Below are 25145 nucleotides of genomic sequence, written 5' to 3'. Positions count from 1 at the left end.
TAAGGGGCAAGGGGTTCCAGGGGACAGTCAGGAGACAGGGAGCAGAGGGCGGTTGGATAGGGGGCTGTTAGGAGGTGAGGATAGGGGGAGGGGCAGTCAAGGGACAGGGAGCAGAGGGGGTTTGGATAGGGGGTGGGGTCCCGGGGGGCAGTTAGGGGCAGGGGTCCCAGGAGGGGGCGGTCAGGGGACAAGGAGCAGGGGAGGGTTGGATGGGTCAGGGGTTTTGAGGGGGGCAGTCATGGGGTGGGAAGTGGGAGGGGTCAGATAGGGGGCGGGGGGCAGGCTATTTGGGCAGGCACAGCCTTCCCTACCCGGCCCTCCATGCAGTTTCGCACCCCAGTGTGGCCCTCGGGCCAAAAAGTTTGCCCACCCCTGGTCTAGAAAATCCCTGACAGGTCTCTGCCCACCATTTTGAGATCTATAGATGGAAATCAGTATATATTCTAATGAAAATGTTGTTATTGTTTACTTAGGTTATCATATTTGATTAATCTAGGATAGAGGAACTTCAGCTACCCCAAAAACGTTCAGGTGAAATGTGGCAGCTGTTAAAGGGATTGATTGAACACGTGCTTAATGTTTTTTTTTTATTCAATGGGACTTCAGCATGTGCTTAAAGTTGAGCATGTAATTAAGTGCTTTGCTAAGTAGCAAAGGTCTTAATCACATACAAAGTACTTAAGCACATGCTTAATTTAAAGTGAATTGGGGCCTAAGAGCATATAACAGCACTGCACAATAGTTTAGAACAGGAAGCAAAGAAGAACACTGTGGCCAACTGAAGCACCGAAAGGTGCAACCTCCTGAATTGGCAAATCCCGAACTTTTCTTGGAGAACTCCAAATACTTACCTTGTTTGACTTGTGACAATAAATAATGAGATCATAGCCAGGGGATTAACACAGCACTTTTTGTTAAAAAAACCCTCCAAAACAATACCCTCTGTATCTGGATTAATCACCACACTTTAAGTGAGGGACAATACTTTGGAAAGCCAGGAATACTCGGTGCAGCATTAGAAAAGGACCTTGAAGAATCATGTTAGCTAACTTAACGCTAAACACAACTCTGCAGTAAATGTAGACAATGACTGACATGTTTTCCATGTCTGTAACTACATGGTTAACATGAACAGTTGGCATGACATTAAACACAGCTTTCCCTGTCTACACTGACGGCAAAGTAGTGTTACGTATCATGTTAGTTAGCATGACTCCTCAAGGGCATGTTCTAACACAACCTAATTTTCTAGTTAAGGCAAGCCCTGGGTTTTGTGCAACATCAAACATGTTGTTGGTGCTCAATACATTAATAAACAATAATAATATAAGTCTGTATATGTCTGGCCTACTAGTGCTTTTACATCAGTTCTGTGGGGTTGTGAATGAGATCTGCAATACCAGCATTATTGTTCATTTTTAAGACCAAACAACATTGAAGCATTTGTATATTTTTGCCAGAGGAAAAAGATATTGAAGCCCATGGAAAAGGGAAGAAACCACATACAAAGAGAAACATGTAATTTCTATAAAAACCTTCAGTGCAGCTCTTTGTTACCTGTAGTGTCTCGTGGAGGTTTGTAATAGAGAAGAGAAGCTTTGAGTGTCTCAACATTAATTGCCAAAAAATGTCCCTCTTCACAGCCCATATACAGGTCAGACGTCGCAGTCCAGCAGTGGACAGTAGGGTGGACTGAAGGCTGGATGTCATCTTTAGGCTTCAATATAAAAATCAGCAAGCTTCAGTTAAAAGTGGCAAACGTTTGTATACATAAATATATAGGTTCAGAGATTTTAAGGCCAGAAGGTACCATTAGATCATCTAGTGTGACATCCTGTATAATGCAGGCCAGAGAATTTCACCTACTTACTTCTTAATTGAGCCCATTAACTTGCATGTGACTAAAGTATATCTTCCAGAAAGGGCCCAGTCTAGATTTTAAGACCCAAGAGAGGGAGAATCCACTACTTCCCTTGGTAGCTTGTTCCAATGGTTAATCACCCTCACTGTTAAAATATTGTCCCTTATTTCTACTTTGAATTTGTCTGGCTTTAATTTCCACCTGTTGGTTCTTGTTATGCCTTTCTCCATTAGAATGAAGAGTCCTTTAGTATCTGGTATCTTCTCCCTGTGAAGGTATTTATACCCTGTAATCAAGTCACCCCTCAGTCTTCTTTTTGATAAACTAACCTGGCAGAGCTTTTTAAGTATCTCACTATAAGGCATTTTCTCCAGCCCTTCAATTATTTTTGTGGCTCTTTTCTGCACCCTTTCCAATGTTTCAACACCCTTTTTAAAATGTGGGCACCAGAACAGGATGTAGTATTCTTGTATTAGCCTCACCAATACTATCTATGGAACTAAAATCACCTTTCTCCCTCTACTCACTACTATCCTGTTTAGACATCGAAGGATTGCATAGCCCTTTTAGCCACACCGTTGCTAATGTCGAGTTGTTTGCCCACTATGACACCTACATCCTCTTCAGAGTCACTGCTTTCCAGGACACAGTCCTCCATTCTGTAAGTACACCCTACATTTTTTATACCTATACATATGTTCTTGCACTTGTCAGTGTTAATATGTATTTTGTTTTCATGGGCACAGCTTACCAAACCATCCAGACTGCTCTGTTAGACTGCCCTGTGCTCATCATTATTTACCATTTTGCCAATCTTTGTGTCATCTGCAAATCAATTCTGGGCACATCTCTGCCAGATTTCCTGTGCAAGCTTGGGCAAGTCACCTAGCTTTTCTGTGCCTAAGCTCTCAATCTATAAAATGGGGATAATATTACTTCCCTACATTAGAAGAGCGTTATAGTATGTGAGTGCCTCAGAATCTTTGTTAGTTGGGCCAACAAGTATGGACAGATGGGTATTGCTAAGTTGAAGTGAATTCAATGAAAAGCAACAAAGACCATTAGGTGGACTGATTTAAGAGAAAATATTAAAAGAATTAAATATTAATAGCTTGGCTAAGTGGTGATTAAATGAGGGATAGTAGCTTGAATCCTGCAGTCCAGGTAATGCAATGGAGTCTACAAGAATTTGAAACGTGTAAGCATGAAGGAAGGAAAAGTATTTAATAGGAGGAAAAGTATTTAATAGAATAAAACAGATTATAGATAATTGTAGTGGGACAAATTTAAAATGAATAGTAGGAGAAGCTTCCTGGGAGTGATATATATTATCTGTGAGATAAACCCTCCAAAGAAGTTGCAAAAACCCTGTTGCTTGGCACATGAAAAGCTGATCTTCACAGAACACTAGCAAATGTAAAATAGAGAATAATCCTATGTTGACAGAGAGATGGACAGGATGACCTAAGAGATCTTTTTCATCTCTAGATTCAATGGAGAGTAGGAAGTGTTACTCCTGGGTTCCTTGCCTAATTCCACACTGGTCAATGATTACCTGCCTAGCCAAATTCCACTGTTGTTTCACTCTTCACTTCTTGCCCAAAACTCCTATGTAGAATTGCTGTGAGACCATAACAGCAATCACATCCCACTCCAAAAGTAGCTTCATTTTAGTGGGGAATGAAGTAATATGCTTGGTTTGTAATTCTGCAAAACACAGAGTCTTGCAAAAGGTATAGGAAGAGGAAAGATGGATGCTCTTCTGCTGGCAACACAGAACTGAGAATCAGAAGTATCTAGGTTTTATTTCTAAGATCTGGCAGAGACTCACTATGTGATTTTGGTTAAGTCACTTTCTCTCTCTCTCTAAAATGGGATATTTATCTACCTCAAAGGTGTGTTGTCAGGTTCAATCCATTATTCTCTATGAAGCATTTTGAGGGAAGATGTTTCAGAAATACAATGGACTCATTTATTTTATAAATCAAATGAGATTAATAAACTCTAGAGTATGCTAGTGATTCTTTAATGAAATGGTCATTATATCATCCAGACATAGACTTCAGACAGGTATTTTTACATATTTTGTGAGATTTTACATCCACCCATCTTTTTTTGCAAGATAGTAGCTGAGTTACTCTGACTCAGAGGCTTCCTATGCAAGTCCAGTCGCCATCTGTTATAAAGTCAATTTCTAATCATGGTCATGATTCAACATACATAATAGGCACAGAGCTCTGATTCCAGAATGGGACCATCACCGTGCATACCCAGGACAAGGGAGTCACAGGAAGCACTCCCATTTGTTGTTTGTGTTGTGAAATTGTACAATCATTCATAAGCTTTCTAAAGCTCTGTTCCTTTAAATAGCACTCTCTAGAGGAAAAGCCCAGAAGCCTGGACATGAAACATTTTGTGGAAAGCTGATGGCCTCTAACAGTGCATGGTGACAAAGAGGGGTCATGTTTGGAAACCAAGTCTGAGCAATTGCAGAAAACTCAGGGTTTAGCTATAAGAGATACTGAAACAGAAAATATCTCCTTGTGCAAGAAGAGAGAGGGTTAAAAACTTCATGCTGCTGCCTCTTTTTGGCATCACTTGGTTACAACTCCAGCCACAACAACATATTCTGAAGCATAGTTGGAGCAAGTGGTTGTCTATAAATATAAATATTAAGAATGTCCTCTCATCTGATTCAGACCTACTGACAAAGGACATAAATCTTCCTTTCTGTTGAATCCTGTCTGTTGAATGTTTCCTTGAGGGCAAGCTCCTGGTCCCTCTGAATTCAATTGAAAAACCTCACACAAACTTAAATTAGAGGAGGAACATGTCCTTATTGAATATGAGGTAGTAGAGAGGAAAAAATTCCTTAGTATTTGTCAAAGTGAGACATTTGTGCTTTTCTGCAGATGAATTTCTGGTCTTGATCAATGGGAGAAAGTCTTACCGGCTAAACAAATCACTGTCTATTCCAGAACCCTATGTGGGGAAGCTTTTATCTGCACCAGAGCCTGGAGGCCCTAAAAGGCTGGAGAACAATTAGGTGGACTGATTTAAGAGAAAATATTAAAAGAATTAAATATTAATAGCTTGGCTAAGTGGTGATTAAATGAGGGATAGTAGCTTGAATCCTGCAGTCCAGGTAATGCAATGGAGTCTACAAGAATTTGAAACGTGTAAGCATGAAGGAAGGAAAAGTATTTAATAGGAGGAAAAGTATTTAATAGAATAAAACAGATTATAGATAATTGTAGTGGGACAAATTTAAAATGAATAGTAGGAGAAGCTTCCTGGGAGTGATATATATTATCTGTGAGATAAACCCTCCAAAGAAGTTGCAAAAACCCTTTGCAATCTGCCATAGGTAAATATTACTTTAGATGGTAAGGGAGGTAAGAAGGGAATTCCTTGGTGAGCACAAATCTTCCGCACAGTGCCACTTAGGCTAGTGGATGTCCAAGTCAACGCTGGATGTACACATTTACAGACTTCATCGACTGGGGCTGAGGTGCCTCCCCCGTCAGTAGGCATATGTGAGACCCTCCCACTCCTGCAGCATTTCCGGAGGGTACCAGTGCCCAATAGGCACCATTTCTTCTTTATTCTTCTGACTGAAGGCAGCCTTTGCTAACAATTTGCTAATTTAACTAACTAGAAAGACAATAGCCCCAAAGGGCAAAATTACAAGAAATCAATGAGGAAAGCGTTGAGGACAGTGTGTGTGATACAATCGCTCTGCACCTTCTGCGGTCACAATGGAATTGAAGTGCATGGAGACCCCCACCCCTCATTTCCCTTTTATACCCTTGAAATCTTCTGCAAGAGTGGGGTGAATGGCCCCAGTGGGCATAGAAAAATTCAGCAGCTTGACACCAGAGGCATTATATCCCACAAATAGGAATACACAGAGGCCACTTGAAAAAGAACTACAAGGTACTTTGGAAAGTTAAAATGGGCTATGTCAGCCCTCATGTGATTTATCTGGGATTCTAGGTGTTTCAGACCTGACAAAATAGTGAGCCATCCCCGTGATTATAATTCTAATGCTAATATGGGTTTCACAAACATTGCTGAGAGAATATATCCCTTTCCTAGACCAGGCAAGTTTAATAGGCTTTCAATTATGAATTGTGTTCATATCTGTCAGTATCATTACAATCATAACATTTTATATTAGCAGTTAGATGCAGAGGGTAATTACCCTAAATGTCTCTGCTTCATCCCCTGCCAGCCCCGCAATGGCTGAAATTGGCAGCACAGGACCATAGTAGAGGTCTTGGATACCAGGATGTGAAAAAAAGACATCCTGGTTATACATCAGAGACCCATCTTCGGCAGGGAGTCTGACAGGCCTGCAGAAAGGAAAAGAAATAGCATATGAGCTGAGGAAGCACTTACAGAAAATAAACACTCATACATAGCTGGGAAGTATGTTTTCAAAACCTGGAGACTCTGACCCTTAGTTGACGTTCTAATGCAAACACTTTACCTCTATTATAATAATGAAAGACTGACGTAAACAACCAGTTTAAATGGCAGATACTGTTGTAATAAAGAATAATAGGCCTGGTCTACACTGAAAAGTTACATCAGCATAGCTATGTCGACATGGAAAAAAACACCCCCACTGAGCACTGTAGCTATGACAGCAAAATCCCTAGTATAGGTGCAGCTATGTAGACAGAAGAGGGCTTTTGTCAATATAGCTAACTTCGTTCAGGGAGGCAGTGTTCCTACAATGACTCCTTCTGTCAGTGTAGGTTGAGTCTATGCTATGGGGCTAAGTGGACATAGCTGTGCCACTATAGCTATGCCAATATAGTCTCCATAGTGTAGACATACACATAATCTTTCTACTTCAGGAGAAGGTCTGAGCACAGAACTGGCAGTGGTGAACTTCTGTATTCTATCCCAATGTCTGCTTCTGACACTGATTCCTTTTTGTCTTGGGCAAGTAACTTAATCACTCTTGGGATATGTCTACATAGTGATGAAAGACCAGAGACAGCAAGTCTCAGAGCCCAGGTCAACTGACTCAGGGTCACAGCGCTTGGGCTGCAGGGATAAAAATAGCAGTAAAAAGTTTGGACACAGGCTGGAGCCTGGGCTTTGAAATCCTGTGAGGGGGGAGGGTCTGAGAGCCTCGGCTTCAGCCCGAGCAGCTACGCTGCTATGTTTAGGCCCACTGTCAGTTGAACTGAGCCCTGAGACTTGCTGCTGCAGGTTTTTTATTTCAGTATAGTCATACCCTGGGTCTCAGTTTTCCCATCTGTACATTGGGGTTAATAATTACCCTCCCAGCAGGGAGTTGTGAAGATTCATTGCTAATGTTTGAAAAGTGCTTTAAAGATGAAAAATGCTCTAAATATTATTCTCCTGTTGCATTCTGAGTGGTATTCAGAAAGTGTCTTTTGTGTATGATCACCAATCAGATAGCAGAGTACCTATTAAAATGTATAAGGGAGGGTGAGTTTGCAATAGTTTGGGGAATATGCAGATTTATGACAATGAAATTTTATGTAAAAATGTATAAATAAATAATAATCCTTCAACCAAATTCAGTTCCTGCCAACTGGAGTGAAGAGAGAGAAAAATAAATACATCTTCCTGAGTAAACTTTATAGTGATAAAAAGCAAAAAGAATCCAGCTTGATTTTCAGATCCCACAGGCTCTGAAAGGCTGGTCTACACTTACACATTTTACCAGCAAAACTGTGTCTGTGAGGGTTGTCACGTTTTGCTGACATAGGCATGCTGGTAAAAGCCCTAGTGTAGACTGTTATAATGATATAATAACAAGGAGTCCGGTGGCACCTTAAAGACTAACAGATTTATTTGGGCATAGGCTTTAGTGGCCCAAATAAATCTGTTAGTCTTTAAGGTGCCACCGGACTCCTTGCTGTTTTTGTGGATACAGACTAACACGGCTACCCCCGATAATGATATAATGGTACCTTCTATCGGTATAACTTATTTCAGTTTTCAACCGGAATAAGCTATATTAGTATAAGCACTTTTATACATCCACACTAGACAAGGTTTGCTGTTTTCTCTCTCTCTCTCTCACACACACGCACACACACACTCACACAACTAGTATAGTTAAAGCAGCAAAACTATTAAGTGTAGACAAGCCCTGAGTCTGTAGTGTTGGGCGAATTACAGTGAGCATTAGAAAAGTCACCTTTGGACTGGTAAACTCATCACACAGGATATGTTAATCACAGAGAGAACAAGCATTGGACCCAACCTGGGTTGTTTTTTTTTTGCAGACCAGTCTGTGACCACATCTTCTGCTTTAAAATACACACATTCCACTTTACTAAATGATCTTTGCAGGCAAGAAACTCTATCTAAACATGGTAATCACATGCAACAGCAGCAGTGCAAGCTTTCCTACATTGCCCTGTCAATATTCCTCAGTCCTGTAATGGCAAAGCCACCTGCAGGAGTGGGAAGATAGTCCCATCTCCATGTGCTTTCAATACTTGGCCTCTTAGCAAAGACTGATACCAAATCTGACCATTCATATCAGCTATAGTGATGGTTGTAATGTGGAGACCGGAGCACTAGGAAATGTTATCACAAATTCAACACACAAAACTCAAGAGACAGACAGTTAAAGATCTTATTGGTTGTGATTTAAAGGGTTGTCAGTTAATCTTCATTGGATCCATGGTCTTTGTAAATGGATATACGTCAGTGATCCTAAACACTAAAATAAAGGTTTCAGAGTAGCAGCCGTGTTAGTCTGTATCCGCAAAAAGAAAAGGAGGACTTTTGGCACCTTAGAGACTAACAAATTTATTTGCGCATAAGCTTTCATGAGCTACAGCTCACTTAAAGCTTATGCGCAAATAAATTTGTTAGTCTCTAAGGTGCCACAAGTCCTCCTTTTCTTTTTAGTAAAATAAAGTTAACTCTATAGTTTTCTTTTAGCCTGGAAGGTCTGTTACTTACTTTGACTTGAGATGATGCTCTTGATCATTCCTTTCGATATTCCAGACAGTAAGAGAGTTTTCATTGGACAAACAAAGCTGGTGCCAGTTCATGGGGTTAAAGCTCATAGAGGTCACTGTCACACCTGGTTGAGATTTACTGCACAAAAGGATATTTTCTTGCCAGTCCCTTCAAAAAGGAGAATTTAAAAAAACGTATCAAATAAGTCATAAAATTCAGAATGACCATTTAGACTCGATCCTGAGAAGTGCCGACTGACATCCATGGCAGTAGCAGATGCTCCACGCCTCAGGAATCTGGCACCTTGTCACAAACAAAAACTGTCAATCAAGTTAATTCTTCTTGGTGGGAATGACAGAAGAAGCTGGATAATCAATCATATGTCAAATGAATATTGTTTAGGAACAAGATTGCTACTAACTAAGAGAAAACATTACAAGAATATGCAAAACAAATAGTGCTGCTGTGCATCACAGGCAGCTATGCTTTGTGGACAGGGCATTAGGCTGGGAGTCAGGAGACATAGGTTCTACCCCTAGCTCTGTCATTTATTCTTTGTGTAATCCTGGACAAGTCACTTCCCTCCACCCAGCTCTGTTCCTCAGTCTTCCTATCTATAGAACAGGGACCATAATCCTTACAGGCCTCTGAAAAAGAGCTTTAAGATGTATGGATAAAAATCCTATAATTATTATAGGTAAGAAGGTAAACATTTGTGTTTTCACATGCTATCCTTGGAATTGCTTAGCATCATTGAAGGAGAACAGTCACCATTTCCTGAACACCATACTTGACACTAACGTCTTATGAACATTTGCAATTTAAAAATATATTGATAAAGCATGTCACTTGAACTTGGAGTTGGAATTTCAGCTTTATTATGTATGACTAAGGTTGAAGTGAAGAACTCTAGCATGTACATGCTACTGTGTATGAGTTTAGTATAATCCTGCTGGTTTAGCTTGTGACAAATTCATTTATAGATATTGATCAGGATGCAAGAGAATTATTAATATCACACTGGAAAAAAATGGGTGTTGGGAAACAAATAAAACATGATTTAAGGGGTGTATTTTATCTTGATGCACTAGTATTAACACATGTTCAGTAGCTCCCATTAATATTAAAGGAAGTTAGAAGGTGAAATTCTGGCATAAAAGGATGTTAGTGTAGCTCTCTCCCTAAAGATCTGTCCGTGTGCTCTGATACACAGCAAGCTGTGCCAAGCTTCTTTTGTTGTAGCTAATTTACTAAGATATGATGTGATATGGCGTATGTGTCTGAAAAAGCATCTGGCACTAAGCCATTGCTTTGAACAGAAGAAAGATCTAGGCATAAAATGTCTGTCATGAAAAGCAGCTTTTCATTATCCACAAGCTTCCTATACTTCAAGCCCAGGCTAACTTTAAAAAAATCCCTTTTATCTGTGCATAGCAAACAATTTGAGGATTACAGTACAGATAGACATTGTACAATCATCATATTGAAATCGCAGAACAAATACTAAAAATATTTTGCTCTATTTTACCCTGTAAAATATTATTTCTGTGTACTCAAAGTAGGAAGAATGCACACTGATGGGTAATCAGACTGCTTAGATGAAGGCCCTGATTCTGTAAAGAACTTCACACAGGTGCACTTACTGGAGCTCACTGCAGGACCAAAGCCTAATATTATAACAACATCCTGGTTTTTTTTATTAAATTGTTTCAGACTTGAATTGTGGGTCATTCCATTGTGACAACTAGCTGCTCGGGGTCAAATGCATTCTGGGGTCACTTTGCTGATTAAATAAACTTAAAGCAGATGACCTTACAAAGTTCCACTACTGTGAAAGGTTCCACCATTTCCAGTGGAATTTCCTATCTTACAGGACTGGCAGAATCTTTTAAACTGGTGGAACTTTTAAAGTGTACGCAAGGCATAAACTGGGCCAACCATGTTAATTCTGTTCTGAATGGTCATTGTTCATGCCTTTTAGACTGCTCTTCAAGACAGAGAGTCAGTTGTGTGATTGGCATACTTTATCTGTTGTAAAGCATGTTTCAGCCTAAATCCTGAGCTGAATCACACAGCTAGAGTACGTGATGCATGTTATTCTTCTCCATTGGGGACTGAGAAGAAGATTCATTATTATTTATTATTACCGCAGTAGGTTGGGCATGGTGGCGCATGCCTGTAATCCCAGTTACTTGGGAGGCTGAGGCTGGCGGATTGCTCACAGGTTTTGAGCTGCGGTGCTCTATGCCAATCCGGTGTCCAGTGCCACTGACAGCCTGGCCAGCAGGTGGCTGAAGGACTGGCTAGAATAACACAAACAATGTGTTGTGATTGGTGTGCTCTCTCTGTGAGGGCTGATGCTCAAGGTGGCAGTTGCCTTCTCACCCCACACATGCCCCTGTACAGGCAAGGGTCTCTTGGAGCTGAGCTGTACACAGGATAGACACTTCTCGTGAATGCCTGCTTGCCCCATGATCCTCCCTCCCTGTGCTGTGGAACCACTCCAGAAACAAAGGCAGGGGCAGGATTTAAGTTGCTCACAAAGATCAACTTAAAAAATAAACAATTTCTATTTCATTATCCTCAACTTATCTCACCATATGTCTTTTCATGGCACTGAAGCTTCAAATAATCAGACCAAGTGGCTCAAGCACCTCATGTAGTGCTGCTGTTTGGCACAGCTGTGAAAGACACCTGGCTTCAAGTGCTAGTCCAGGTCTCTTCATCCCAAAGCTGTGAATGCTGTGGAAGTTGATCCTGCTGAGGTGACTGAATGGATACATGTGACCCTCAGGACAATGAAAGAGTGGTTGGGGCTTTAAAGCCCCTTTCCTGTTCTCAGCTGGAAGTTGTGACAAGGATGGTGGTGTTTTAAGGAGGGAGAAACTGGGAACTCTCAGGGATTTGATAGGAGTGCTGAGACTTTTTATTGGAAAACAAATACGTAGCATTTACAAAGCATTTTATATCCCCAATCTGCTTTACGAACTTTAACTAATTAATCCTCACATAAGCCCCATGAAGTAATTAAGATTCATTATCCCCATTTTACAGAGGGAGTAGCTGAGCAGGGATGTTAAATGGCTTGCCTAGGACCATCGAGAAAGTCAGCATTAGAACTCAGCAATTTTTGGCTACCAGTCCTGTGCTCTAGCTAGCAGGCAGCTTTCTCTCACAATTACCACTGCAGTCAGCTTCCAGGACTGTTCACATAAGTAAGTGGTGGAAAGGCTTATTTTCCTGTTATAAATATATCAAAATGTAAAATCTTGAAGAAAACAGTCTGGAAATTAGCTATGGCAAAATAACAATAAATCTTTTATGAAGTCCTACTCAATGCAAGGCAATTCAGGCAGAGAATGTTTGCAGACAGTGGCAGATCAGAGAGGAATGAGGAAGCCAAGGCATCATTTGGCCTTACTGGTTTCTCTTGGCAAGTCAGTGAATTGAAGCTCTGCTCAAGGAGTGCACATATAAAAACCTTCACCTAAGTATCCAGTATTAAAGATACAGGTCTGATACTTACCATATTGAAAGAGCAAATTCTGGGACTGAAGAGTAACTGGCCAGATAAGGACCCGTGTAACTGAATGCAAGTAAAGAGTAGTCCAGCTGAGCCTGCCCTAAAATATAAAATTAATAGCAGTGATTTTAGTCAGCCTTCGGCTTCACTTTGGACAACCACAAGCTTGATGCTTTGCTCCATCCATGATTATTCACTTTGATTTGATCATACAAAGACAATTTTCATTACGGTTTTTAAGAAAAACAAAAAACAACAAAAAAAAAGAAGATATAAAACTGCTTCTATACTTCTGTTCTAGAAATAGAATAGTCCTCATAAGTATCTATGTCCACTCACCCCTCCAATCCAAGCCAACACATGACTGCCCCCTATGGAACATTCTCCTGGGCTTTTCCACCTTGCTTTATTAAAATTTTGTGCTTCTATGGTGCTTTCCCTCCAAGGATCTCAAAGTGCTTTACAAACATTTATTTATTCACCAGCTGCCCCCGGCAGTAGAGAAGTATTAAGATCCCCATTCAACAGATTGGGAAACTGAGGCATAGAGAGGTTAGGTGACTTGCTCAAGATCACACAGGAAGACTGTGGAATGGGGAATAATATAAACCAAATTTCCTAACTTCCAACCCTTTAACCAGAAGACCATCAACTGAGCTGTCTCAAATAACAGAATTTGGTTGGTGTTGGTCCTGCTTTGAGCAGGGGGTTGGACTAGATGACCTCCTGAGGTCTCTTCCAACCCTAATATTCTATGTTTCCCACCACTTTCCCTGGGAGACTGCTCCAGTTTAATTAATCTCATTGGTAGGAAATTTTCCCCATTATTCAGCCTATGTTTTCCTTTAATTAATTTCATCCCATTAAAGCCCTCCACTCCTGCTTTGCTGTTCACACTCCTTAAATGTTTACTGCCATATTCCCCTTTAGTTGTTGTTAACCAAGCTATACATGTATGTGTTTTTACTCCTAAATGATTATCAACTGGTTGAGTCTGTGCATAGCATACCAAATCAAATTTAAGGAAGAGTCTTTAGGCTCTTAGTCTTAAGGCTTAAGCAAAATACACCTCTCTAACTGGAGAAAGGCTGCCTTTTGCCTGCTATGTTTGCATTTTAAAGAATTTAGCTGAGCCATTCAGATTTCTATAGTTTGAAAGAATCCATTGTGAGGACAGAGAGGCTGACATCATTCTTCAAGTGATTAACTCAGCCCATGAAGTATGGTACTCCAAAGTAATATACCCAGCAATAAAACAGGGTAAGACATGGCAAAACCAATGTTCCTTTCTACGGAGTAAGAAATATGGAGTCTTCTTAGTCAGGATAGGACAACATTAAAAACCAACTTCTTCAGATGCAGATGCCCTAAAAAACCCAATTCAATGAGAACTTCTTTGCCTACTGAGAAAATCATTGTGCATGTTTCTTTAATTGTCTTATTCAGAAGGAAAAGACCAAATATTAATACAAGGTATTTTAATCAAGCTGCTAGCACTGCTGACTCAGTCCCTGTTCCCACTGAAATCCATTGCAAAGATCTCACTGACTTCCATGGGCACCGCATAAGCCCTTAATATTGCCCTCTCATTCAGCTCTTAGCCACGCTTACAAATTCAGTGGGATTGTAGTGGATCTAAGGGCTGTAGATCTGGGTCTTTATTTGAAAGCAGTCCAGGGATCTTTATAGTGCTCCCTGCATCTCTCCTGTCATTAGATACCTTTCTGCCATGCTATTTTAAGAGGTTTCTGTTCTTACCAAAATGCCCTTCATGAGATGATGATTTAGTATTTATTTTAATGGAATAGGAACCAGGAAAGGAAACCCCCATCACTACCTTTTATTTCTGACCGTTTAACCAGTCCTGGAAAAGTGTAGATATAGATGACAGGATTTAGCTTCTGGTCTGAAAATGCCACCACTTGACTTTTCCCATTCACTGCAAAGGCTCCAACGTGACCATTCTTGCACTTCAGCACTGTCTTCTTCTTTGTTTCAATGTCAACAAAAAGGATGTAGTTGCCACAGGGGTAGCAGATAGTCTTGTCATTGACAAAACCAACATTTCTGTTTGTGAATCCCTGAACCCATCTTTGGGGAAAAAACAAGGGAGCATTATACACTGGACATAAATACATTTTATTTAAAAAAACAACATGAAACAAGAGGATGGCAGCAAACGGAAATTATAGTGATCCAAGGCCTGAGACTTGCTATATTCAGTCCTGGACCCGTGTCAGAAAAACACCAGTAGGAGGGCCAGAGACAGTTTCACGATCCATAATCACGAATCATTAGAGCAGCACTTCTCAAAGCATGAGGCATGCCCCATTTGGGGAGGCACGAAAGACCAGCAAGAGGAGCTGGGACAGATGTCTGCATTTTTCTCTAGTTTCAGATTTCACTTAAAAAATTTGCCTGGTCCACACACAGCGCTTGTAACCATTTCTGTTAAGGGTGTGATTTTTCACTGAAAGAGTTATAATGGCACAGCCCCCAGTGTAGATGCAGTTATGCCAGTATAAAGGTGCCACCTTCACTGCAAAGTTTGCCGGCATGACTACGCTAGGAGTGTGTGTGGGGGGGAAAATATCACACCACAACTGACATAACTATGCTAGCAACACCTCCCCCCTCACCCTCCTCCCCACCCGCGTAGGCACAGCTATACTGATAGGAGTCCCTTTCCTGATATAGCTTATGTCACTCAGGGAGGCAGAGCCAGTTCTAGGTTCAGGTAAGCAGGGCAGTCTCCCTGAGTGCCAACTTCCAGGTGGCACCATACTGCTGTGCCACTCAGCTTTGTGGGGGTTGTTTTGGCTTGGCCTCTTGGGGTGAAATTTTTTCCTGCTGTGGCCAGCAAAATGGCTAGGACTGCTCCTGCAGGGAAGGTCAGGACTCCTTTTATTGGTATCAGCTGCATCTCCACTAGAGGACTTGCTCTTACAGCTATATAGGAAAAGCCTTTGTAGTTAGACTAACTCTTACTCCCACAAGAGTCAGTTATAGTGGTATAAAGCACCTTCATCCCAGTATAACTGTGTCCACATTAGGGTGGCTATACCACTTCAACTATACCGGCATTGTTGAAGTGATTCAACTTTTGAATGCAGACAAGGCCTTAGTCTTTAGCTCTTACAATCAGAAAAAAAACCTTTAAAATTTGATCCAAGTGTAATTGACAACAATATCTGCCCGAATTTACAGACGACTTAAAACAATAGCTCTACTGCCCCATTGATTTCAATGCATGCTAACTCAAATGCCAACAATAGTTAACAGTGTAGACATTTAAAGTATTTCACAGGGTGGAGGCAGGGAAGATGCATACATTAAGATAGGTAGACCTTTAGCAACAGGTTAGGTTTACAAGGAGGATAGAATTGGTTTCATTTTCCTGAAGGGTATGTGCTTTAAAACTTTCAAAAGTTTGGGTAGCACTGTACTAAAGCTAGAAATACATACCTTATACTTGTGATCTTTATTCTTCAGCCTCTTTTGTCATAAGGTTTTGTGACAGATTGGCAGACGGGTTCCCTCACTGTCCCATTAACCCTTAGTGTAGTACCTTCCACAGTTAGCACCTTCTCTTCTTTATTCTGTGCCTAATCTCTCCCTCTCTTCTGTCCTTTTCTAAGACTTGGTCTACACTACAGAGTTAGGTCAACGTAAGGCAGCTTATGCTGACCTAACTCTGTAAGTGTCTACACTACAACATTGCTCCCGCCGATATAAATTGCCCACTACACTGACCTAATAACTCCACCTCCACAAGAGGTGTAGCACATAGATCGATGTAGTTAGGGTGATGCAGTGTCTGTGTAGACACTGTGTTACTTACATCACCTGTTGGCTGTGAAACCCATTGCATGTGGTTCACAGCTCAAGCTTTTGGCACCAGGGTGGGTGGGGAGGCTCTAGCTGTCAGTGCCTCACTATGCCTCACACAGTTAAGTTAGTGGAAGTGCTCCTGGTGAGGATGAGCACCACCAACAGAGGAGGCATTGTGTGGACATGAATCACTGCAGTAATTATTGTGGTGGCTGTATATCAATCTAACTTAGGTTGACTTAAGTTTGTAGTGTAGACAACGCCAGGGTCTTTTCTCTTAGCACTTCTGTGAATTTTTCTACTTTCTGTTTTCCTTTTTTGTAGTGTTTCTTTTGGGTGGAGGGCTCTCCTCCCCTTCCCCACATGATGGCTTTCTCTTACTCTCTGTCCCACTCACCAGAGGGCTACCTGCTCCTTGAGAAGTTCATTTGTGCTCCCCTGAGGAATCAACACATGCTCACAGATCAGCTGAGCAACATGGCATCAGAAAAGAGAAGTTAAGCTGGTAAGCTTCTTCCTGAGCCCTCTACAGATGCACCAGATTTATGGCCAGCCAGGGCAGGTTGGCAGACCTGTATGAATGCTCAGAGGACCACTAACTCACTTTTACCCAGCACTGGTTCTGGACCAGTGATCAAAAAGAACATTTTGATGTCTGCGTAGAGAAAAAAAAAGTCTCAACATATATGCAGGCACAAAGTCACTATGATGGCAGTACATGTTATTCTTATAGAACCCACAAGTATCATAAGCCGTTTCACAATCAGACCAGTCTACAAACAAGCTCAATTTCAGGTCACAATCTGCAAACAAGCTCAATTTCAGTGGAGGGAGGTGACAGATCTGGTCAGATGAAGTGGTTTTCTGTTAGAAAATGCAGATTCAGCAAAAGCAAAACATTTCATGGCAACATGCTGTTTTCCAAAAAACTTTGTTTTTGAAAAAAAATAGAATGGAGTGTTCTGATAAGGTCTTTCCATTTTGACCTTTTCGAGACCGAATGTTATGATGTTCCATTTCAAAACTACTTCTCATTTGAATTTTTTATTTTATATAATATAAAATATATTATAATATAAAACAAGTCAAAACTGGAACAAACTATTTCAATTTTATTTAAAAGAAAAAGTTGGAATTTTGTTTCATAGAAATTTTCAATTTTTTTTGTTTTCATTCCAGTTCAGAATAGGAAAAAAAATTCAGAATCACAGATTTCTCCATGAATTGGAAAATCCCATTCCCACCCAGCTCTAGAGGTCACCTCAAGTCTTTTGAGTGATCTCAGATTGAAGGTGGGGACAGCACTGGCCAGCTTCAGAGACAGAGGAATATTACTATTTGAGGATCAGAAGGCTTGTGGTTCCAATGTGAGGCTTTTGAGAGAGAAGATGATAAAGTGTTAAATGATTATCTCCTCCAATAAGTGCTGAAGCTAACTGCAGGCTCTGCTTCCAAATATCAGTAATGGTAGACACGATGGCTGAGATACTCAAAACAGTAAAGGGGTTTTAAACACTTGTTTTCCATTAATCAAACAGAAAATGTATGTAAATCCCTTGGAAATCTCAACCAATATACATGTGCAATAGATTAATTTGACTGTAATTCATTTTTGCACAAAGCCAAAAAGGATGTTGTGGGACTGTCATACGCTTTGAGAGAAAAAAGATTTTCATTGCACACAGGTGGGACAATTGTAGTGTCTGTGGGGATCAAAAAATCCCAAATCTCTGATCTTTAAGGGACTGGCAGAGACAGGGAGAGAGGGCAGAGGGAAGGAGATAAAGAGGTTGAGAGCCACTGGGGTGGGAAACAATGGAGTTCAGGGGATATAGAGGGATTACAGAAATTTAGGGGATTGGGGCTCAGAAGTTCTGGACAGGATGGAACTGAGGGAGGGGGACAGACTGAGTATGTGGGTTCAGGGATAGGGAGGTCAGCAGGTGAGATAGGAGCTGAGGGTGAGGTGGCAGGCTCTGAGGGGTGAGGTACATGGGGGTTAATGGGCTGGGGCACATGGGAGTTATGCGTAGGGTACAGGGGGTTGAGCTGTGGGTACATGGGGTTAATGGGATGAGAGGGGCTCGTGGTATACGGGGGTTAATGAAGAGGGTCTCAGGGGTGGGGTACTTGAGGTTTAATGGGGAAGGGCTGAGGGGATTGGGTCTATAGGGGCTAATGGGGGTGTTAAAGGGTGGGGTACAGGTGGTTAACAAGGGGGCTGAGGGGCTCGGAAACAGGATAAATGGGGTGGGGCTCAGAGGCAGGTTACATGAGGATGACGAGTGGGGTGGAGCTGAGGGGTGAGATACATAGTGGTTAATAGAAAAGGAGTACTTGTGGCACCTTAGAGACTAACCAATTATTAGTGGTTAATGGTTTCAGAGTAGCAGCGGTGTTAGTCTGTATCCGTAAAAAGAAAAGGAGTACTTGTGGCACCTTAGAGACTAACAAATTTATTTGAGCATAAGCTTTCGTGAGCTACAGCTCACTTCATCGGATGCATTTGATTCTCAGATGGGCCAAGCACCTCTAGTTGCCATTGGCTTAGATTGGGCATTCTTTGGATACTCAGGACCTCCAAAGATCAGACCCTTCATCTCTCTGCGCCTCAGTTCTCAGTCTAAAATGGGGATGATGATGCATTCCTATCTCATGGGGTGGGCGTGGGGGATGAATATAAATTCATGCATGTCCATGAGGTACAGTACTAAGATATTACAGTGATTATATTAGTTTATAACCACTTAGGGCTTGTCTACACTTGAAATACTACAGTGGCACAGCTGCAGCTGCTATGGTGTTTCAGTGTAGACATTATCTATGCTGACGAGAGGGATTCTCCTGCCCTGGTGTAAGTAATCCTACTCCCTGAGAGGCGGTAGCTAGGTCAATGGAAGAATTCACAGGGATTTAAATTGGCTTAAGTATACCGCTCAGAGATGTGGATTTTTCACACCTCCTCTGAGCTCATGAAAGCTTATGCTCAAATAAATTAGTTAGTCTCTAATGTACCACAAGTTCTCCTTTTCTTTTTATAGTGGTTAATGGGGTAGGGATGAGAGACTTAAGGGGTGGGATGCATGGGGTGGGACTGAGGGGCAGGGCATGTAGGTGTTAATGGGGGTTCAGGGTTGGAGCACAAGGGTGGCTTGGGGGCAGGCTACATGAGGATCAATAGGGAACTCGGGAGGCACGGTACCTGTGGGCTAATAGGAGGATGGGGGTGGGGCACATGAGAGTTCAGGGCACATGAGGGTTAATGCGGGGCTGGGCACATAGAGGTGAACAGGGGCTGAGGGCAGAACACCTAGGGGTTAATACAGGTGGGGGCACATGGGGTTAATGGCTGGGGCTGCAGACAGGACTAATGGGGTGCTGAGGGGCTCAAGCACAGGGCACATGGGGTGAATGGGGTGCTGAGGGGCTCAGGGGGTGGAGGGCACATGGAGGTTGGGGGAGCTGAGGGCAGGGCACTGGAGGCACTGAGAGGTTAATTGGGCTGGGCACTGGAGGCTCAGGGAGGTACAGTACATGAGAGTTAAGGGGGTGGGGCACAGGAGGCTCAGGGAGGTACATAGGGCTAAGGGGGACTGGGAGTGGGGCACATAGGGGTTATTTGAGGGGCTCAGGCAGGCACAGGGGGCTAAGGGGGACTGGGGGTGGGGCACATGGGGGCTAAGGTGGCAGGGCACAGGTGGCTCAGGGAGGCATATGGGGCTAAGGCGGACTGAGGGTGGGGCCCATGGGGGCTAAGGGGGCGGGGCACAGATGGCTCAGGGAGGCATGTGAGGCTAAGGGGGAATGGGGGTGGGGCACATGCGGGCTAAGGCCGTTCAGGCAGGACACAGGCCGTTCAGGCAGGCTCGTGGGGCTAAGGGGGGCTGGGCACAGGGGGCTAAGGGGCGGGGCACAGGGGGCTCAGGCAGGCTCGTGGGGCTAGGGGTGGGGCACATGGGGGCTAAGGGGGCGGGGCACAGGCAGCTCAGGGAGGCACATGGGGCTGAGAGGACTGGGGGTGGAGCACATGGGGGCTAAGGGGGCAGGGCACAGGCGGCTCAGGCAGGCTCGTGGGGCTAAGGGGTCTGGGGGCGGGGCTAAGGGGGCAGGGCACAGGCAGCTCAGGGAGGCGCGTGGGGCTAAGGGGGGGTGGGGCACATGGGGGTTAAGGGGGCAGGGCATAGGCAGCTCAGGGAGGCATGTGGGGCTAAGGGGGACTGGGGACGGGGCACAGGGGGCTCAGGGAGGCGCGTGGGGCTAAGGGGGGGTGGAGCACATGGGGGCTGGGGCACAGGCGGCTCAGGCAGGCTCGTGGGGCTAAGGGGTCTGGGGGCGGGGCTAAGGGGACGGGGCACAGGCAGCTCAGGGAGGCGCGTGGGGCTAAGGGGGGGGGTGGGGCACATGGGGGCTAAGGGGGCAGGACACAGGCCGTTCAGGCAGGCTCGTGGCGCTAAGGGGGGCTGGGCACAGGGGGCTAAGGGAGGCACCTGAGAGTTAAGGGGGGGGCTGGGCAGGGCACAGGCGGCTACGGGGGCTGTCATGGCGGGCTATGAGCGGCCTCCCCCACCTCACTTCCAGGTCGGCTACGCGGCGGCCGATGTCCTCCCCATTCTCCGCGTCAGACTCCATAGCCCCCAACCCCAGCAGCACGGGCCCCGCGGCCGCACCGTTTACATCGGTCTCCTAGGAACAAGAACAGCCTCTGCCATTGGCTATTGCGGTGCTTCCCCCGTACGCCAACTTCCAAACATGTAGCTGATTGGCTAAACTCTCACTGCCGGCAGCAACCAATGAGCGATGGGTTGGCAGTTAAAGGGCCAGTGCAGTATTGGGAGGGAGAGGCTGTAGGCGGGCCCTACGGTGGGGCCCAGAGCCCTGGGTCTTTGTCCTTTATCCCCTGCCTGGCAACTGACCCCAACATCTGCCCTCTCCTCTACCAGCCACTCCTATGGGGGCAGGGTAGCTTTGCACAGCAGCAGAGCTGAGAAATAAGGAGCTGATAGTGTAGACAAAACAGGACCAGTTTGGGTCAAAATCACTTTGAATTGTAAAAGAGGGTCGATTGGAACAGAGGTCTGCCATAGATCCCCAGGATCCCACTTGGGTATGGCTAGAGACTGCTCTAATAATATCAGAGCAATGAATAGTATTGGGAATTGTGCCATAATGGGAGACTTTAACTTCACAGCAAATTACAGTGGTAGGGCCCTGTGATTGCTGGATCTGATACGTTTTCTTCAAATCATCACCAAACCAACAAGAAATGATGCAAGTTAGACTTGGTGTTGGTAAATAGAGAGGATATCATAAAAGAGCTGCTCATAGGAAATAATCTTGGATTAAGTGATCATGAGTTGATTCAGTTTAAATTAAATGGAAGGATAATCAAAACTTGATTAGGGTTAACCCTAACCCAAAACGTAATTATCCTCTTTTTTTTATTTGAAAAGGGCAGTCTTTGGGAAACCAAGGGAATTAGTTAAAGGTGTCAGCCATGCTGAAGAACTCAAGAACATAAATATGGAGGAGGCTTGGAATATCTTCAAATCAACTATACAAAAATGGAAATTTGCAACCCAAGCAAGGGAAAAAACTTGTTGGGAAAGGCACGAGATCCAAGTGGATGAATAACCACCTCAAAAAGTTTAGTAGGAGTAACCAGAGAGCCTATCAGGAATGAGAGAGAGCCTATAGGGAATTAAATGGAACAGCAAAGAAAGCTACATCTTGGAGGTTAGATAATGTAGGAATAAAGTTAGAATTGCTAAAAGTCAAGATGAATTAGCTGTTGCTAAGGAAACTGAATAATAAAATGGTTTGTTATATAAATAAAAAACGAATAAGGAAGGATGTTTGGGCTGCTATGGAGCCGAAATGGGGAAGGAGATTAAAGATAAATATAGGTATGGCCCAACATCAATGAATACTTTGCCCAACATGTCCGAGGAAATCATCTAACCTTCAGAGATGTGAGGTTCAGGATCAGCCTCCCAATCGAAGTTGTGGGGGCAAACAACTTAAATTAGTTTTAAGAGCAAGCTGGAGAAAAGTATGAATGCAATTGTATGATGAGATTGCTTGTGATGGTAGGGGGCAGGGCTTAGCAACATTTGGGCTCACTTCTAGTTTGTGTCTTCTCTTCCTAAAAGCTCATGCTTCAGGACTACTGCCAGCCCCTGCAAGGATCAGGAAGGGATTCCTCCCATCCCTAAATATATTCTGGGTTGTTGGGTGGTTTGGTTGTTTTTTTTTTTTTTTTGGTCTCTTTCCTTTGAAGCAACAGAGATGGTGGTAGCTGGAGATGGTACATGGAAGGGGGTGGGCCAGTGCTCTGAGGTGGTACCGAGCATTCTGTCTTTTGGTTGTTTGGCTGGCTCGTTCTTGCTCACGTGCTCAGAGTCTAACTCATCACCATATGTTGGGTTGGGAAGGAATTTCCCCCCAAGTCAGGTTGGCAGTGACCTTGGAGGCTTTTGGCCTTTCTTTGCAGCGTGTGGGCAGGGCTGGATTAATGCAGGGGCTTTAGGGGCTGCAGCCTAGAGCCTTGGGCTAAAGGGGGCCCTGCAGGCCCGTGGGCTGGATGCGGCCAACTGCTTCTTTTCATCCAGCCCATGGCAAGTCTCCATGGTGACGGGCATTCAGGGAATCTTTGCACGCTGCCCCAGCTCCCATTGGCCAGGTATGAGTGCAGAGTGGCCTGGCCCCTCTGTCTAGGGGTCGGGTATGCTGGCGACCTCGGGGAGCAGAGCCGCGTGAAGCCAGGGCAGGCAGGGATCCTGGCCAGAGCCTGGGCAGGTAGGCGCCTCCTGGCCAGAGCCTGCACTCCCAAAATTTGGTGGTGATTCTAATGTTTCAAATAAAGATAGCTGCTGAAAAAATGAACCACCAGATGTATAGATTTGCAATCTTTATCTACATATTTATGTGGCTTTCATCGTTTAGCATGTTGAGCACCTCCCAAGTATTTTGACAGAAGTATCAATAACCATCTCTTTTCTTTTACAGAAGCAAAGTGTTTATAGGGTTTTTGATGTTTGTGTGTATTATTTTATTATTATTAATGATCTGTGCTGTGCCTGCACTCAGACACCCCAAACAAGACTGAGGGCCTGCTGTAGGAGGTGCACACAGGACACTATAAGATAGTGCTGGAAAGAGTGCAAATTCTGACCACTGACAGCAGGGCAAATCTCTGCCTTGCCTACAGTGCCTTCCGACTGGCACTCAGAACGCTCAGTGAACAGCATAAGTTCCATGTCTCAAAGAATTTACAATCCAAATAGGAACAAGGGGTGGCTGCTAGTGGAGGAACATGGTGGAAAGATGAGGATGACCGTGCTGGAATCATGAGATTGCATGTATTAGCTGCATAGGTTTTGTTTTAAAATATAGCAAGTGAACAAGAGATAATGATAAATCATTAACCCGTGTGTCGTGCCTCTGTGTATGTGAAAAGCTTCTTGAGAAGATTATTAGATCAAAGTGAGTTTTGTATTCAGTTCTGAAGTAGTGTGCCCTGTGACCATTCTTATTTCTTGTAAGAGCATCCCAATGTCTAGGTCTAGCTCCTGTGAAAGTTCTGTCATCTGACTCAGAAGCTCCTATTATTGGTCAACAGTTTAATTGTTCCTATGAAACAGTGGTGTCCTGGGAGGTCATTGCCTCTACCTCTGTGGCGACAGAGGATAACAGTGACCAATCCCATGAACCATTCTGAATATCAGGACAGAGACCCCAAATTGGATTTTATTCAGTTGGAGCAGAGCACTGGGGTGATGTAATCAGTGTTGCTAAGCAGAGGAGTTATTGCATTATGTACCAGATGGAACTATTTCAGGGTGTGACCACATTCCTAGATATGAGTCAGATTAAGTGCCAGAAACATTCCTTTCCCATCCACAGCGAAAAACATGAAATGATGGTTATTGAAATGTCATGCTGGGCTGTACATTATAAGTGTACAGTCCAAACCCTGGAATTCATCATTATCCAGATCGGGCATTAGGGATGTAAATACCATTTAAAAAGTTAACCCTTTAAATGATTTAAAATATTTTGTTTAAATGGTTAACTGATTAGAGGGCTGGCATATCTGGGGCCGGCCCAGAGGTTAACAGTTAAGGCGGGTTAACCGGTAAGACTAATGTTTACTGCTTAATATTTTACATCCCTACTGGGCATTTGGCCTGAATTATGTCCCTGCACTTGGCATGCTCCTGCCTTGTAGACAAATTCTTCACTATGTTGTCCTTCTGCTCTGTATGTAGGTGAACACTTTATATAGAACAAATGGGCCCTTTTGACCTAGTGTCTTAAAACATTAATGCATAACACCATTGAAATAGAGTGGTCTTTGTGGTCAAGGGCATCAACAAAGAGCTCAGAGGACACTGCAAACAGTGGAAATTCTACCCAAGGACAGTTGGGCAAAATTGTACCTTGCCAATAGTGCCATGCTACTGTCCATACAGATCAGTCAGTGAATTGCATAGTACCTGGACAGAACAAGGAGCTGTGTTCACTCTATTGAGACTTGATGATAGGGTTCCAGAGAGTTGTCTTAATGTTCAGACCTGAGGCTAAAAGGGCTCAACTAGTCCACAGGCTAGGAGATCTGTCACATACCATACTCAATTCCCTGGGATGCCAGTGTTGGGTTTGGTCATCAAAGCATTTGGACAGTGGATATTATCATGTGCAGATTTATTGGTGTTGCATTGTGTATATGGATCCTACCTGTCCTTCCTTGGCTTACCAGCTATGGTTTACCAGACTGCCTGTGTCCTCCTTAATTACTACACCCCTCCTCCTTGCATCCCTGTAGGAGTGTCAAGCGCTCACCACCACAGCGCCTCCTGCTGGTCATCAAGGAATTGCTCGATTCCAGCACTCAGAGCACCTCCTGCTGGCCTGGGTCTCTCCTGCCTCAGGCCCTGTGTCCCTCCTGGACCTCAGTGTCCCTTACCC

The 25145-nt window shown here is 43.6% G+C and overlaps 1 protein-coding gene across 4 annotated transcripts in view; it reads right to left on the bottom strand.

Moving 5' to 3' along the window:
• The window catches only part of CFAP43 (cilia and flagella associated protein 43), a 94906-nt gene extending 74052 nt beyond the window's left edge, over positions 1 to 20854 (bottom strand). For 3 of the 4 annotated variants that reach the window (XM_048857624.2, XM_048857622.2, XM_048857625.2), the window contains exons 1-6: positions 20746 to 20854; positions 14185 to 14438; positions 12351 to 12447; positions 8825 to 8992; positions 6066 to 6216; positions 1558 to 1717 (exon numbers count right to left, since the gene is read on the bottom strand). In XM_048857624.2, the coding sequence (XP_048713581.1) occupies positions 1558 to 1717; positions 6066 to 6216; positions 8825 to 8992; positions 12351 to 12447; positions 14185 to 14438; positions 20746 to 20807 (892 nt within the window). In that variant the 5' untranslated portion in view covers positions 20808 to 20854. The remainder of the gene's footprint in view (positions 1 to 1557; positions 1718 to 6065; positions 6217 to 8824; positions 8993 to 12350; positions 12448 to 14184; positions 14439 to 20745) is intronic. The other variant, XM_048857621.2, reaches the window with a different exon arrangement.
• Positions 20855 to 25145: the final 4291 nt, after the last annotated feature.

The sequence above is a fragment of the Caretta caretta genome, chromosome 7, assembly GCF_965140235.1.
Source record: "Caretta caretta isolate rCarCar2 chromosome 7, rCarCar1.hap1, whole genome shotgun sequence".
NCBI classification, from domain to species: Eukaryota; Metazoa; Chordata; order Testudines; family Cheloniidae; genus Caretta; species Caretta caretta.
Note: the sequence above shows the minus strand (reverse complement) of the source record. Positions and strands in the feature narration are given on the sequence as shown.